Raw genomic sequence first — 14732 nt, forward strand, 5'->3', positions numbered from 1 at the left:
ACCGAGTTGGCAGTAAGGACTGGCTTTCTTTGACAAATTCTTTCAGCCTGGTACGGGAGTATCGCGAAGGAAGTTCCGACTTGAGATGAACTGGCAAGAAGGAAGGTAGGTCGCATTACAAAACGCCTGCACGATCCGCCCTTGAGCCACCTACTCATCCTATTCACACATCAAACAATCCGGACCTTCGACACCAGGTCAAGCTGACGTGTCAAACCGAAAGCCCTTGCTCCACGAACCAGGAAATCGATGGGTTTCCTCGTACGACTAGCGACAAAACAATCAATAAATGGTATGTTACCCCCATACGTGGACTCCCTGATTGTCTACGCAGGCTAACACTAGTTTACACGTAGGCGCCTTTGCGAAGCACCTCCCCACCGCTTTGGCTGCCGCGGGCCCGCGGCCACCTGCCCAGAAGCGGATGGAAGTGATGAAAAGTGGTGTATAACTTGCTCCAAGCTGGTCCAGAATACCAGGAGTCTTCCAGGGGCTGACAGTTGAGACGTCTTTGAACAGACTCGCCAACCTCAATCACAGATTGGATGAGGCTTAGGAAGACACCAATTCAACCGCGATTAAGTCGCAGCCAGGTTAGTCTACCCTTCTACAGTCATCACTTACAGGTTCTAACTTCTATTCCAGCCGTCACAAATGTCTGGCAAGACGTGCGCACGGCGAAATTCATCACGTCAATGTCAGTTTGCGCCCTTTGCGCTCACTGTCCTCGGGCCCCCCAGCCTGGGGAGGGAGACCCAGGGGAGGGCCAGATCTAGATGCACTTTCTGGCCTTCGCAGGCGTGTCGCCGGAGTTCTGGCTGCACTTTCTGGCCTTCGCAGGCCTGTCGCCGGGGTTCTGGGTGCCGCAAGCTTTCTGCCTTTCGGCTGTCCTTGACGGCCTGGTCACCTCTCTGCAAGTTGGATGGCAAACTACACTGCGGTTGGGTCTGGGTTGATAGAATCCAGGGGTTGATGTTGTGTGTGAAGAAAGCTTGGTTGGAATTGGGGATTACAATGTGACACCAAGAGTGGCTGGTCTCATGATTGTTCTGTTGTTACTGGCAGAACCAATTCTACTCGTTTGATCACTACTGTTTGTGACCGGTCAATTCTGAAGACGCAGACAAGTAACATATTCGTGGTTGCAGCTTCTACCAAGTCAAGATTTGGCATTCCAGCTTCTGCGATGCGATGGATTTTAGTGCCTGGGTTTTGACTTACGTAAACATCGAGTTCGGCCCCACTTCACGCGTCGCGGATCGAAGAAACTTGAAGCTCCAATCATCAAAGGCTCCAGCTTGTGACGCCAAAACCAAGCGAGCCTCAAAGCGGAGGAAGAAGCTACGGAAACGGTGCCTTTGGTACGGACTCACTGTCACCTGAATTGATCCAATTGCCAATCGTGAAACTCGCAACCCAACGATTCGACAAAAGAGAATCCTGCACTTAGCTCGTCGTCCCCTCACACAATGCGTTGACCCCCAATCGGCTCAAGCCACCAGCACACCCAGCAATGCCCGGTCCGAGAGCTTCGCTGCCGAGCCTCAGCGCCGTCGACAATGTGTGCTGGCGGTGTTGCAGCAGCAGCAGCGGCCGGCCGGTGCCCGGGCAGAGATTGAGAGGGTTCGCAATCGCAAACCAGGCCCGGCCCCTGTCGACCTCGCCCGTCCGTCCGCTCCGTTTCGGCGCCACAACAACCGTTAGGGCAGCAGCATCTCAGTCGCCGAGGCCGAATGGAGCATACTTTTTATCAAATGTGCTACTGGAGAGGTTCGGTGGCTTCCAGTTCAGCCCTCGATCTAGAGCCATAGCCGGCACATCCGGGTCAAACATATCAAATACAAAGAGAAATGCCACCGTCGCCGCCGCCGACATACCGCCCTCTACGTCGACGCCACGCCCGCAAGTCGATGAAGAGCTCCCTCCCCACCGACGACGACAAGCTGCGCGTCGCACTGCCGAGCAGGCGGCTTCTGCTTCTTCGAATGCACCCTCAGAGGCTGCACAAACTACCCCAGTAACACCACCGCCTGCTGCGCCGTCAGGCGAGATCCCTCCGGATGCATCCAGTATCCTCTCCAACGCAGCGGCTGCCCAGCCCGCACAGTCTCTCCGCCGCCGCCTGACGACACTCCTCGCGCTGTCGAAGCCCCGACTCACGATGCTTGTTGTCCTCTCGGCGATGGTTCCCTACGCCCTGTACCCGGTGCCGGACTTTTTGACCCCCGGAGTGTCGGCACCGTCCCTCTCGCCCCTGACGCTGCTCTTCCTGACGACCGGAACAACCCTCTGCTCCGCTGCCGCCAACGCGCTCAACATGATCTACGAGCCCAAGACGGACGCCCTGATGAGCAGGACGAGGACGAGGCCGCTGGTCAGGAACCTGGTGACGACGCGCGCCGCCGTCTGCTTCGCCCTCTTTTGCGCGACGACGGGCATCCTCGCCCTGCAATTTGGCGTCAACCCGACCGTCGCCTTCCTGGGCGCCGCCAACATCGTCCTCTACGCGGGCATCTACACGCCGCTCAAGCGCGTCTCGGCCCTGAACACGTGGGTCGGCGCCGTGGTGGGCGGCATCCCGCCCCTGATGGGCTGGGCCGCCGCGGCGGGCGAGTCGGCCGTGGGCGACGGGTCGTGGCGCGAGCTGCTCCTCGCCCCCGACGGCAGCAGCGCCGGCGGCTGGCTGTTCGCCGCGCTGCTCTTCACCTGGCAGTTCCCGCACTTCATGGCGCTGTCGTGGGGCGTCCGCGACGAGTACCGCGCCGCCGGCCTGCGCATGCTCGCCTGGACCAACCCGGCCCGCAACGCGCGCGTCGCCCTCCGCTACGGCCTCGTCTTCGTCCCGCTGTGCGTCGGCCTCTGCGCCGTCGGCGTCACCGAGTGGTCCTTTGCCGTCACCTCGCTGCCCGTCAACCTCTGGCTCGCCCGCGAGAGCATCCGCTTCTGGCAGACGCAGGGCGCCGCCGGCTCCGCCCGCGGTCTCTTTTGGGCCAGCGTCTGGCACCTGCCCGTCGTCATGGTCCTCGCCCTGCTGCAGAAGAAGGGCATGTGGGGCCGCGTCTGGAGGAGCGTCTTTGGCGAACCTGACCTCGACGACGACCTTGCCAGCGACGACGGCTGGGAGTACCTCGATGAGAGTGAGGAGCCCCCGGCTGTGACAACACGGTCGTGAGGGTTCCTATCTGCTGGATCGAGATGCCTTATTTTGCGTGTACTTGTCCCACGGAGTAACAAGACTCGGAACAAGGAATGAATCACACAGTGGCCATCTAACGAAAGAACAAAACCGCTGGGTGTGTGTGTGTGTGTGTGTGTGTGTGTGTGTGTGTGTGTGTTCGGGGAGATAGGAGGAAGGAAGCGCAAAGGGGCACACGAGGTGGCGTCTCTTGCATTGGTTTGCTACACGCATCCGATAAAGGTCATGGTGCCACCATATTATTGGGGTTCAAGAGGCCGATCTGTGGATCAGGAGAGAGCTATTTGCTTTGTTCCCTTGTCACTTTGTTGTATTTTTTTCAAGCATATAGAGTGTAAAATTGTACAACACAATATCCCTCGTTGTTTCTTTTTTTAAATCATTTCTGCAGATGTTTAACCAGCCAGCCAGATACCTACCGTCCTGCCCCTCGTTTCGGTCGAGCAGATCACGCACTATCAGACACATATTGCATCGCTTGCCGCCGCAAGGGACAGTCTAACAATGCCCAGCGTCTAGGTCGAACCGCGTCGTTTTCATGTGTCATATGCTCCGGAAAGGCTGGGTAGCGCCTGTTCTCATGAGCGGAAATACCGCACGAGTAGCAGCGCACCAGAGGATACAGATCTGATATATAAGTACCAAAGAGAAGCCAAATCAGATTTCCACCAACTTCTAGTCTAGGCTCTATTTTTCATCGCGGTGAAAATATCAAAGCTATCGTTGCACGTTTTTCTTTCATGCCAATTTGCCACCAATTGTTACGGGCGCAGTCCTTATATGCCCAAATTTCCATGCCTTGATCCTGCCAGTCCGTGGGGGGTATCTCGAATATGCAAAAGTTCCCGCTGTCCTCATGCCGACAAATGAAAGGGGTTTCACGAGAAAGTGTCGTTTTTGAAAAGAAAATAAGAGAAGACACCCATGCTAAGAAAGAAAGGAGAAAACAGGTCGAAAGTCGTTAGCATATCAAAGTCATGAACGCCGGTCTTATGCAATGATGACAGACTTGGAGAGTCAGAAACAGACGAGATGAGATGCAATGAGATCAGAAAGAAAAATGGAATGAAGAGAGAAAAAAAAAGTTGAACAATTATAAGAGATAGAGCCACCGTAAAGTGTACTCTAGACTGCAGAGAGCGGAAGAAGAGAAACCAAGAAAAACTAGAGTAAAAAACATGAGCGTAAAGAAAATCTCAAGAGTTAACCCCCAGATACCAATATACATAAGGAGTGAGGCCAATGTAAAACCCCAAGCCGCCACCAGAAACGCCATACCACCAGAGTGAACGTGAGAAATAAAGATGTAAAAAGTGCCCGGCCTGTTACCAGTAAAATGTTGCTGGTAACCATCAAGCGAAAGAGAAAGAGGGGCTGCGCCCATCTTTCAAAAGGAGAGTAGGAAGAGGAATTAAAGAAGAAAAAAAGAAACCATAAAAGCTAAAAGAAGCGAGGCGTTAAAAAAATAAGGTGGGGATATCATGTGAAAGAAAAAGGAATGTCGTCTGGATGCGCCAAAGTGGGTGGTCATCCAAGAGTAAAAAGGGTAAGAATAAAAATCAAGAAACAAAAGTAGAAAGAGATTTGAGACAATAAGGAATTCAGGAGCCAAAAGACTCTCTCACACTTCCGTGTTGTTTCGGGTCAGGTGCGGGCCAGTAAAAGTGGCCGACTTAGACGCCGTGGTGTCCAGATCCGGAGCCCCGATGAATCAGGGAGCCAATCCCCATCTCCACACTGGGTAACCTCTGCCCATGCCCCAAATACGGGCTAGGGCTATGACTATCCTCTGCAGGGTTCTGGGTATAACCTGCAGTGTGTGTACTTGATACAGAGTTGCTGTATCCATGATGGTGTTGGTGCTGGTGTTGGTTGTGGCTAACGTAGTAGCCATTATGGTTTGCGTATGCAGTTGTGTTGGGATGATGCATGGCCGCCGTCACGGCACCGTATGCACTACCTCCAGTGCTGCCACCAGCACTGATACCTGCAGACGACGGTGAGGAATATTGGAGTTCCTGATCATCCAGGGGGGTCATTCCTGAAACTCCGCTATCGTCATCGTAAACTGCGCTCGAGTGGCCGGCGTCGGCACGCTCACGTCGAGCCGCATGGCGAGCAGCCGACTGCAGGTTTTTGATGCCGTTGGCCATGATCTGTGCGAGGTGTCATGCCTTTCATTAGTGTCAATGGCCCTCTGATGTTTTGAACCAGATATTTCTTGCGTACCTTTTGCTCAACCACATTCCACTTTTCGCCAGTGATGCGTGCCAGTGGCTGCCAAATCTCCTTGCGAACCTTCATGTACTCCTGGGCCAGGCGCTCCAACTTGCGCGCATCCCAATCATCGGCACCCCTGCGCTCCATCAGACGCTCATGGCGTTTGCGGCACGCGTTGGAGGTCTTGGAGGGAAAGTGAGTGGACTGGATGCTGGACCAGTTCAACCCCTGTGCGCGAGCGGCAAGGAGAGTCTGGTCCTCCTCAGCGCTCCATGCTCCGGAAGAGGCTCTGTGTGGGTGAGAAGGGGTTGGTAGTCCATGGCTGAAGTTGTTCCCAGGGATACTGATGGGCGGTGGTGGCGGCGGTGCAACAGCGTATGGGTCGAAAGAAGGCAGCGTCATGGGAGGCTGCGTGTGGGTTGCCGGCAATGGCTCGTAATATGAAGCAGCCGCAGCCATATTACTGTTACTCCTCCCGTTGTAGTATGCCATTTGTGAGGTGGTGGTGGATATGCTGGCCGGCATTGCGAGAGGATTGGCTGTGTATCGGAGGTGGTTATGCGATTGTCGCGTGATTTTGGGCATGCTAAGTAGGATTCCGTGGTTTGGCACTCTCGTCTTAACGAGTGTGACCCAGCAGGGAGAGATGCGACATATGATTTGGAGGTGTCAGACCCGAATACGAGTGAACGGTAGATAAAGAACTATGAGTGAGCGTCTTGACGGGTGTGGGTTGAGGAAAAGTCGACCGTGAATGAAACGAGGAACGGTCAGGCCAGGCTCGATTTATGGCTCTGATGGGTTAGGTGTTGGAGATATCGAATGTCTCTTGGACGGTTTGTTTTAAGAGAGAAAGTGGAACGAAAAGAAAGTTATAAACAAACCACGAGGCACATATAGAGTTTGATATATCAGTTTGTCAAGTTCATCTGGATGTCACAAGGTGAGACGGCTGGAGAAGTGATCACGGCGATGCAGTGACTTATAAGTGAGATTGGGTGACAGGGAGGAAAATCCAAAAGTAGAAACGGCATCGATCTGGCTTGTGGATCCCCCCGGCTGCAGGCACAACTGTGTAGGGCCAGAGCAAGGTGAAGACGCCGTGTAGTTGATCTGAAACAAGGATACATCTAAGCTGGGCTTGTCTGCTGAAACCCGGTAGGTGTGTCTAAACAAAGAGATTGAACGGCTTTGAGCCGCGCACATTGGCTGACGGCTTGTGTGGGCGTCTGTTGTCCAAGCCGGGCGGCTAGCAAGATGCCCAGCAGTGGGTCTGCCGAGAACGCGGAGCGGTAGGGCGGCTAGCATTCTGCAAGTTGATGATCCTCGAGGGGGTTACCTTACCCTTGTCCTTGTGCTCATCTCAAATTCAGACGAACCATCAAGCTTTCTCAGACATTGGATGGCATTGCATTGTGCTAGGACCTCAGTATATTGATTAGCTGGATGTTTGCGATAACTCGTCATGTCGCAAACAACCAAAAACCCCAACGTAAACAAACGAAAAAAAAACAAAAAAAAAAACAAAAAAAAAAAAAACAATCAAGAGTAAAAGAGAAAAGAAACAATCAAAAATACTCGAAACCACAAGCCGCATCGTGAATAGAAATTTGAGATTACAGCTTACTGCACTGCAATCAGCCACTCGGCACATCAAAACAAAAGAGAGAAAAAGGGGCAATAGAATCGGGGTGCAGGCGTAGACGCACGGCAAATGCAGGTACACACGACACCCAACGCTACAGGGTCAAAAATAGAGGCGGACAGGGGGGTGTGTGCTGGTTGGTGAGGGGGAGGGGAAATAGCCGCCAGTTACTGGCGCCGGGCAACCGCCAGCCTTGTACAGTGATGCCCACCCACCATGGATGGGCCAAGACCAAGCCTTGTTTGTTGTCATACCATACTCACTCTCTGAGGAACGGTTACATAATGTTCCGTCTTCTTTCCGGGCTAAATCAGGAGCACGATCTGAAAGCCAAGATAAGCAGACCGCAGCAAAAATAATAAGAACTTTATTGAGCTTGGTACCAATGTACCTACCTTTTTGTTTCTGTGTATTATTTCTTAGACGCAGGGTCATTCGGGTACCTATGACGGAATCTTTTAGTTCTAAATAAAACAAGTGCCCGCCCTGAGCCTCCAAGTACCTTGGGCTGCCAAAGTACCGTCTTCAAGTCGAGGTCAACACAACCCCAATGCAAATAAGCTCGTCAGGAAGCGGCGAAGGAGCTCGTCTCTGTCATGAAACAAAAGACAAAGTGCTCAGCCACTCAGATGCACTCGGTTCGGGAGTTGATGGTGGTTGTTGGCCTCGTAGGGAGACGGTAACCAAAAGAGAAAATTCGAATCTTCATTCCACGCCAAGCTCCCGACACATTGGGACTGGATTGCAGAAGCGCCATGATGGGGAAAAGAACCCACTGGTCGGCGTCTATCAAGCGCGAACTGACAAACGTAGGTAGTAAACGTACCAAAGAAACATGGCATGTCAAATCGGCAACAAACCAACAACATTCTAAACGCCGCGGTTAAAGAGCCGAGGCACGCGCGAGGCCGGGTTGTTGCGGGCGCTAGAGGGACATCACAAAGTGGATGTGGCATCATCACATCAAAGCCGGAGATGCATCGCAACATTACCGGCCTGGGGCTTTGTGGGTTCACACTGTCGCAGTACCCGCTTCAAGAGACAAAGGGACGATGAATGAAAAAGACTAAACAAGACTGGCTGCTTTGAATGGGGGCCGCTGGAAAAGTTGCTCCCGAAGCGAGGGGGCTCACAATCGATGAAGCACAAGTTAAGGAAAGGGAGGCTATGGTACGTACCTTGCCTTACTGTTGTGATGAACTTTGAAAGTGCTCCGCAACGTGGGGGCTGCTGAAAGTCAAAAAAGATGCATGCGATCAGAAGGTCTAGTGCTTTCCAGTTGTGGTGATGGCACAATCGTGTAGAAGGTAAACATGAAACGCTCCGACGGGCGCTTTCCCAAATCAAGCACTGCGTAAACATGACTCCAACGGAAAGTCCTCCCCGAACAGTGTAAAAAAATGAACAAAAAAAGATTCATTATAGGAAAGAGGTACCTAGGTAGGTAAGGTGACGGGATTTCCATAGTTGACAGGCGCGCGCAGGTCCCCTACGATTCAGCGCTTCCAAAAAGCGCACGTCAATGATTCAAAAATAATGAAGCAAGCGCTAGGGGAGAAGAAAGAGCCGCCGGTGAATGTGACGGGCGCGTGTTTTCTGCGGGCAAAGGTACGAGCCAGGTTCTGGACGCCCAAACAGGTTAAGCTTGACGCCCCTATTTTTGGCTGGTCTGTTCACGTGGAAGCGACCGTGGTGATTGGTGGGAGCTTGGGGGGCGGCGATCCACCATAGGCGATCTGGAGTTCTCATCATATTCCACGGAGCGGAGAGCAAAGACACCGAGCATCCTTGCCGATAACCTACAACCTGCTTGTTCGGCTGAGCTGCACAATGTCTTTCCTCGCTTTGGCGTACACAGTTCAGCTGCCACTTGCGCAGCTCTACGATCAGAAAAAGAAGACTTGAGAACGCGTGCAATAACCTTTGTCCCTGTTCGGTATATTGGAGCGAATGTCCAGTTCTCCCGAGCTCGACATAAGGGCCTCGGCAATGTCACACTGCTGTCAGCATCCCGTTTCCCGTACCAGGGGCCAACACCAAAGCCACAAGCTTCGACTTCGAGGACGATTGAATTTGTTGATACAACTCTTGACACAGGTATGCTTCAATTACATCTTGCGAGCGATTACAAAGACTGGCAAGTCATCTTGTCAACCCATTCACTGCTTGGAACCTCATGGTTGTTAAGTCTTGAGTTACTGTTTGTTGACGTTACCAATTGTTGGTTGGGTCACTGTAACCATGAGGAGCCTTGCCACTTCGAGCTGTTGCCGGGTTCACGCGCACCTCGAATATAACATGAACCGAACCTAGTGACAAGTCTCCTGCCGATGACAGCAGTGAACTGGATTCCTGGAATCTCAATATTCAGTATGTGCGATACTAGCATAGTAAACCTAGACTAAACCTAGTACGAAGGAAGAAAAGCCCTCGAGCCGTGGACTTTGAGCACACCTCACGTAAGCTCCGCCAGTGCCTCACTTTTACTCACCAAGTTGATTCCGTTGGGTCACTTCACAGTGGTTGGAATGTGCACAAAATCAAAGTGTTATGAATTTGGTCCTGCGAGCATTAAATTTGAGCATCAGAGCCTTGATAGTCATGAACGGTGCCAGCCGTATGCACAATTTGCGGTAGCCGGCAATTCGGATATACCGTATAGATCGTAACCCTCCCCCTTGTTCTTCAAACCCCATGACTTCAATTCCAATTGCTTTTGCCTTGCTGCTTGAATCGCCAAATACTAGCGCGATGAATAATACTCTCACTGCATTGGTGAGCCGAAGGCTTCATCTGCATACGGTAGGTAGACAATATAAGATCCATTTTGCGAGATGTATGATGTGTAGACGATGATCCGGTTGGTGTGCTTGTGGTTCTCCTGCTCGTCCAACGAATGTGGGGTTGCAAATGAGGTGGGCAATTAGGCTAAATAACGGCAAGCCATCACCCTTGCAACCGCCCGTTGCAACCCTGGGACCCTGCCGTTATACCCAGCGATTCATTTGTCCATCTGCTTCTTCCCCATACTTTTTTTTTTCTTGTACAAGCAGCTTTCTTGTCCGGCACTCACTCGGCGGCACAACCTACCGAGGCCGCGAGCTAAGAAACTAAGCTCAGCTTTGCTCGGCAGCATCGGATTTACAACCGTTGTTATTCCCTTGGGCATTTGCACCTATCGTAGAGCTGCGATCTGGATTTGATATAGGTGATGTTCGCTCATAATAATGAGCTTTTCGGCCCGAACTGTAGTCACAAACGTATTGTTGATGCGGAGAAAGGTGAGGGAGGCGAAGGTATTTAGATACCTGGTAGGTAGGTAGGTAAGGTAGGTACCTCTTTGAGCGATGTTGGTTTAGTCTCGAGTTTGTCCACAGCAGGCAAGAATTTCCCGCGTCTCCATCCCGCGTTTAATGTCATGTTCATTGCTACTGACGCGGCCTAGCCTGCTCGACCGCTCTTCCGTCCCAACAGGAGAAAAAAAAACATTAATCATCTTCTAGACTCCGGTCCACGAACCGTGGCAACAATACTCCAATACCACCTCACATCACTCTTGCATCCCAATTTACCCCTCACCCCGGGCAAAAAGGATGAGGATACGAACCACAAAGACTTCCCTGTCGGCGCCTCTCCCCCGCATGATGATCCAAGGATCGTGTGTAGCAATTATATCTGATTCGCACGGCTGATTTGGAGGTGTGTGCTACCCGCACCTCGGAGCTGGGATGAACAACCAAATCAACCCAAGGGTGCGGAGAGCTGTTCGGCGTAATTCCAGATGAGCTGCATGCAGCTGCTGGTTGTCCGATGGTCGGTAAGATGACGAGAACTTCTGGAGGATTTTTTTTTATTTCTATTTCTTCAAGAGTGGCGCCTTCTCCGGAATTCATAAACAAAAGTAGATCCTTTTCCACGGTTCAGTCTTTCCATCTGCCGTCACGCTAGTTGAAGTACAAGCTTCTGCCCTTGCTGCCTTCCCAAGAGAACCCGTTACTGTGCGCAATCTGTGCACGAGATCAAAACCAATCTCAACTTTGATTGGGACCCCAGGCTGCTTACCTCTTTGAGTTGTTTAGTTCTTGGCTTCTATCTTCGCTCAGTCTAGGATTGTCATCATCACCAACGCAAAGGGTTTATATATCGACATTTGATTCTCTAGCATATCATCATAACCGTATTTTCGGCATCTGATACGACTCGATTCTTTGCGACGACACCGCCTGAATCGACCAGGTCTCGACCCTCTTGGTGACCAGGCCACTATATATACACCCTCCGAACACTTTTTTTCGAGAGTATCAGTACACCACCTACGAGACCACTTCATCTCTCTGCCAACATGCCAGCCGCCGCCGGTGATTCTGGCGGGTACGGCCTTGCGCTGGAGAGGCGTGAGGCCATGATGGGCGCCAGTGGCCCCAGGGCCATCCTCAAGAACTTCAAGGTTTTCAGAGTTGCCCTCTTCGCCTGTATTGGAGGTATACTGTACGGATACAATCAGGGAATGTTCTCTGGCGTGCTTGCCATGCCTTCATTTCAGAGACGTAAGTCGGGGTCCATTCTTTGTTGCTATTGTTAAGTCTGTCGAGCAGAGGCATTTGTCTTGGCTGGCGACCTTTGGTGCTCCGGGCATCATGGATTGACTGACGTCGTACCTTGTTTGCAGACATGGGCGAATGGGCTCCTTTAGACCCAGAGGCGGATCAGGCAAAGAAAGGTTGGCTTACTGCCATCCTAGAGCTTGGCGCATGGATCGGAACCCTTCTATCGAGTTTTATTGCCGAGATTTTGTCTCGCAAGTACGGAATCCTGGTTGCTTGCGCAGTATTTATGATCGGAGTAGTCATTCAGGCTTGTGCCGTTACTATCGACGTCGACCTAGCCCACAATGCCATCCTTGCCGGTCGCTTCATCACGTAAGTTCTCGGGCACTCGGGAGGCAACACAATATTCAAGGTTGTAAAGGGCTATTCTAACACTCTTACTTGCCCAGCGGAATGGGTGTAGGATCCTTGGCGATGATTATCCCCATATACAACTCGGAAGTTGCTCCTCCTGAAGTCCGTGGCGCTTTGGTTGCTTTGCAGCAGCTGTCTATTTGCTTTGGCATTATGATTAGCTTTTGGATTGACTAGTAAGACTCGTACCAAATTCCTTGTCTCGTGGAGCAGCAGAGATATCTAACGCTTGATGTTCTTTTACTATAGCGGAACAAACTTCATTGGTGGCACGACCGTCGAGACACAGCTAGATGCGGCCTGGCTCACACCGACAACTCTGCAACTCTTCCCTGCGCTGGTCCTCTTTATTGGAATGATATTCATGCCTTTCAGCCCCCGTTGGCTCATTCACCATGACCGCGAGGAGGATGGCATCCGAGTTTTGGCAAACCTTCGTGGGCTTCCCTCTGACAATGAGCTGATCCAGCTGGAGTTCCTTGAGATCAAGGCGCAGTCATTGTTTGAGAAGCGAAGCGTCGCCGAGCAGTTCCCCCAGCTCTCGAACCCGACCGCGTGGAACACTTTCAAGCTTCAGTTTGTTGCGATTGGCAGGCTCTTTCAAACACGATCGATGTGGAAGCGCATTATCGTTGCAACCGTCACCATGTTCTTCCAGCAGTGGACAGGCATCAACGCAGTTCTCTACTACGCGCCAAGTATTTTCAAGCAGTTGGGTCTTAGTAACAACGAAATTTCACTGCTGGCCACTGGCGTCGTCGGCGTGGTCATGGTAAGATGCCGATGCCATGTTCCCCTGTTCTTTTTTGTTACGATGATGCTAACATGTGATTTGGTACCTTAGTTCATTGCAACCATCCCTGCCGTTCTTTGGATCGACAGGGCCGGAAGAAAGCCCGTTCTCACGATCGGTGCCCTTGGAATGTCCTTCTGCCACTTTGTGTAAGTGACCACTGCAGAAGTCGCCCGCTACTACACTTTGCTCCATGCTGACAGTTGTGCTTACGTGATGCAGCATTGCTATTATCTTGGCCAAGAACATCGACAGATTTGATGAGCAGAAGGCTGCCGGTTGGGCTGCATGTGCCATGGTCTGGCTGTTTGTGATTCACTTTGGTTACTCTTGGGGCCCATGCGCCTGGATCATCATCGCCGAGATTTGGCCCATGAGCGTCCGCCCGTACGGTGTAGCTCTCGGTGCTTCCAGCAACTGGATGTGAGTCAACCTCGATAACCCTAAATCATCATGACCATCGGGTAGTATCATATCTGACGTGCTTCCCAACAGGAACAACTTCATTGTCGGCCAAGTCACACCGATAATGTTGCAGAAGATTACATACGGAACTTACCTGCTGTTCGCCATTCTGACCCTCATGGGCGCCTGCTTCATCTACTTCTTTGTCCCTGAGACGAAGAGGCTGACCTTGGAAGAGATGGTAAGTCGATACAGGCCTCAGCTGGACGTTCCATTCGGTGACAAGCAGATGCTAATGTTTATATTTTTTTTTCTGTTCTTTAGGACCTTGTCTTTGGCTCGAGCGGAACGACTCAGGCAGACCTTGAGCGCCAGAGAGAAATCAACATCGAGGTTGGTCTTGACCGGGCTGCTGGGGCTCTAGGCACTTCAGAGAGGCCTCACAGTCTGAGTGACGAGAAGGAAAAGCAAAAGACCGACGCTGTGGTCTGAAGGATTTCAAAATGGGAAACGTTCTCTTCGTCTATGCTATTTCTTGCTTGACAGGCTAGAGCTAAATGAGTTTCGACGTCTACTTTTGGTTTGATTAGTCCCACCGAAGCCAAAAAGAAAACTTGACGATTATTCTTTTTCACTTCAAAGTATTAGACCACTGTTTTTGTGGTATTCTTTTTTTCTTGCTACTGTTTTGCCCCTGTTGAGCCTACCAATACCCCTTACTTCTTTTCTATCGAATTCTTGATTCCTTTCTTGTCTTCCGTTATTTTGACGGCTACATTGGCGATCGCTCCATGGGAAATGTCACCTATTGGGGCCAAAAGTGTTAGATGATTTTAACTTGGAACAATATCACAAGTTCTGGTCTTTCTAGTTTTTTTGATGATGCTGAACATGTTCAATAGGGTGTCATAAATCCATATTGACTAGTTTTTGACTTGTAGGCCTCATGTGCATGGCTGGAAATAGCAGGTTTTCTCCCAGTTGTTTGTTTGAGTTGGCCCTCGACCGGTATGAAGTGCGATTGCGTGGGTCAGATGAGGGAGAAAAACTGTGGGAGCTCCTGTCAGGGTAAGCGAGCAAGCAGCGACCTATCGGAATCGGAACAAAGGCTAGCAAAGACGACGAATGCTGAGCTTGACGAACACGGCTTCGCGTCTTGGGGTAACACGATAAATGATGCACTGGAATGCAACCCGCCGACCAACCCTAGCAACGTGGAGAGAAAGAAGTCGTCACCTCCCTTGCGTCAATTTGCATCTTTGTCTGTGAGGTTCACATCCGGTTTTAGATGGAATCTGTGGCTTAGTGGTGGGCAATCCGGGAGTGGTGATCGAGCTCCGAGTAACATTCCAGTCTGTTGACCTCCCTAACCCTGACTGTCTATCCTGATGCTCTTTGTCGCCGATTTTTGAGGGTTCACACTACTATTCTAGCCTTTGCGACATTGAGTCGTCTCTGATATGGGCATTCTCAATATTCAATTTGTGCAAGATTGCCTTCTTCCCTGGTTTT

At 51.4% G+C, this 14732-nt stretch overlaps 3 protein-coding genes across 3 annotated transcripts; 2 read left to right on the forward strand and 1 right to left on the reverse strand.

Moving 5' to 3' along the window:
• Positions 1–1295: 1295 nt before the first annotated feature.
• MGG_05944 (protoheme IX farnesyltransferase) lies at positions 1296–3558 on the forward strand. The gene has a single exon (XM_003711731.1). It carries the CDS (start codon positions 1514–1516, stop codon positions 3170–3172), a length of 1659 nt encoding a protein of 552 aa, XP_003711779.1. The 5' UTR covers positions 1296–1513; the 3' UTR covers positions 3173–3558.
• Positions 3559–4869: 1311 nt separating this feature from the next.
• Positions 4870–6304, reverse strand: MGG_05945 (uncharacterized protein; the record flags this gene model as incomplete). Its single annotated transcript, XM_003711732.1, has 2 exons — positions 5426–6304; positions 4870–5352 (listed from the first exon to the last, which is right to left on the reverse strand). Exons 1-2 carry the CDS (start codon positions 5999–6001, stop codon positions 4870–4872), a joined length of 1059 nt encoding a protein of 352 aa, XP_003711780.1. The 5' UTR covers positions 6002–6304.
• A 4136-nt stretch (positions 6305–10440) lies between these two features.
• On the forward strand, positions 10441–14007 carry MGG_05946 (high-affinity glucose transporter). Its single transcript, XM_003711733.1, has 8 exons — positions 10441–11608; positions 11731–11980; positions 12058–12198; positions 12272–12794; positions 12867–12964; positions 13038–13238; positions 13311–13461; positions 13545–14007. Exons 1-8 carry the CDS (start codon positions 11404–11406, stop codon positions 13710–13712), a joined length of 1737 nt encoding a protein of 578 aa, XP_003711781.1. The 5' UTR covers positions 10441–11403; the 3' UTR covers positions 13713–14007.
• The last annotated feature ends 725 nt before the right edge of the window (positions 14008–14732 follow it).

This window comes from Pyricularia oryzae, chromosome 3 (assembly GCF_000002495.2).
Source record: "Pyricularia oryzae 70-15 chromosome 3, whole genome shotgun sequence".
NCBI lineage: Eukaryota > Fungi > Ascomycota > Sordariomycetes > Magnaporthales > Pyriculariaceae > Pyricularia > Pyricularia oryzae.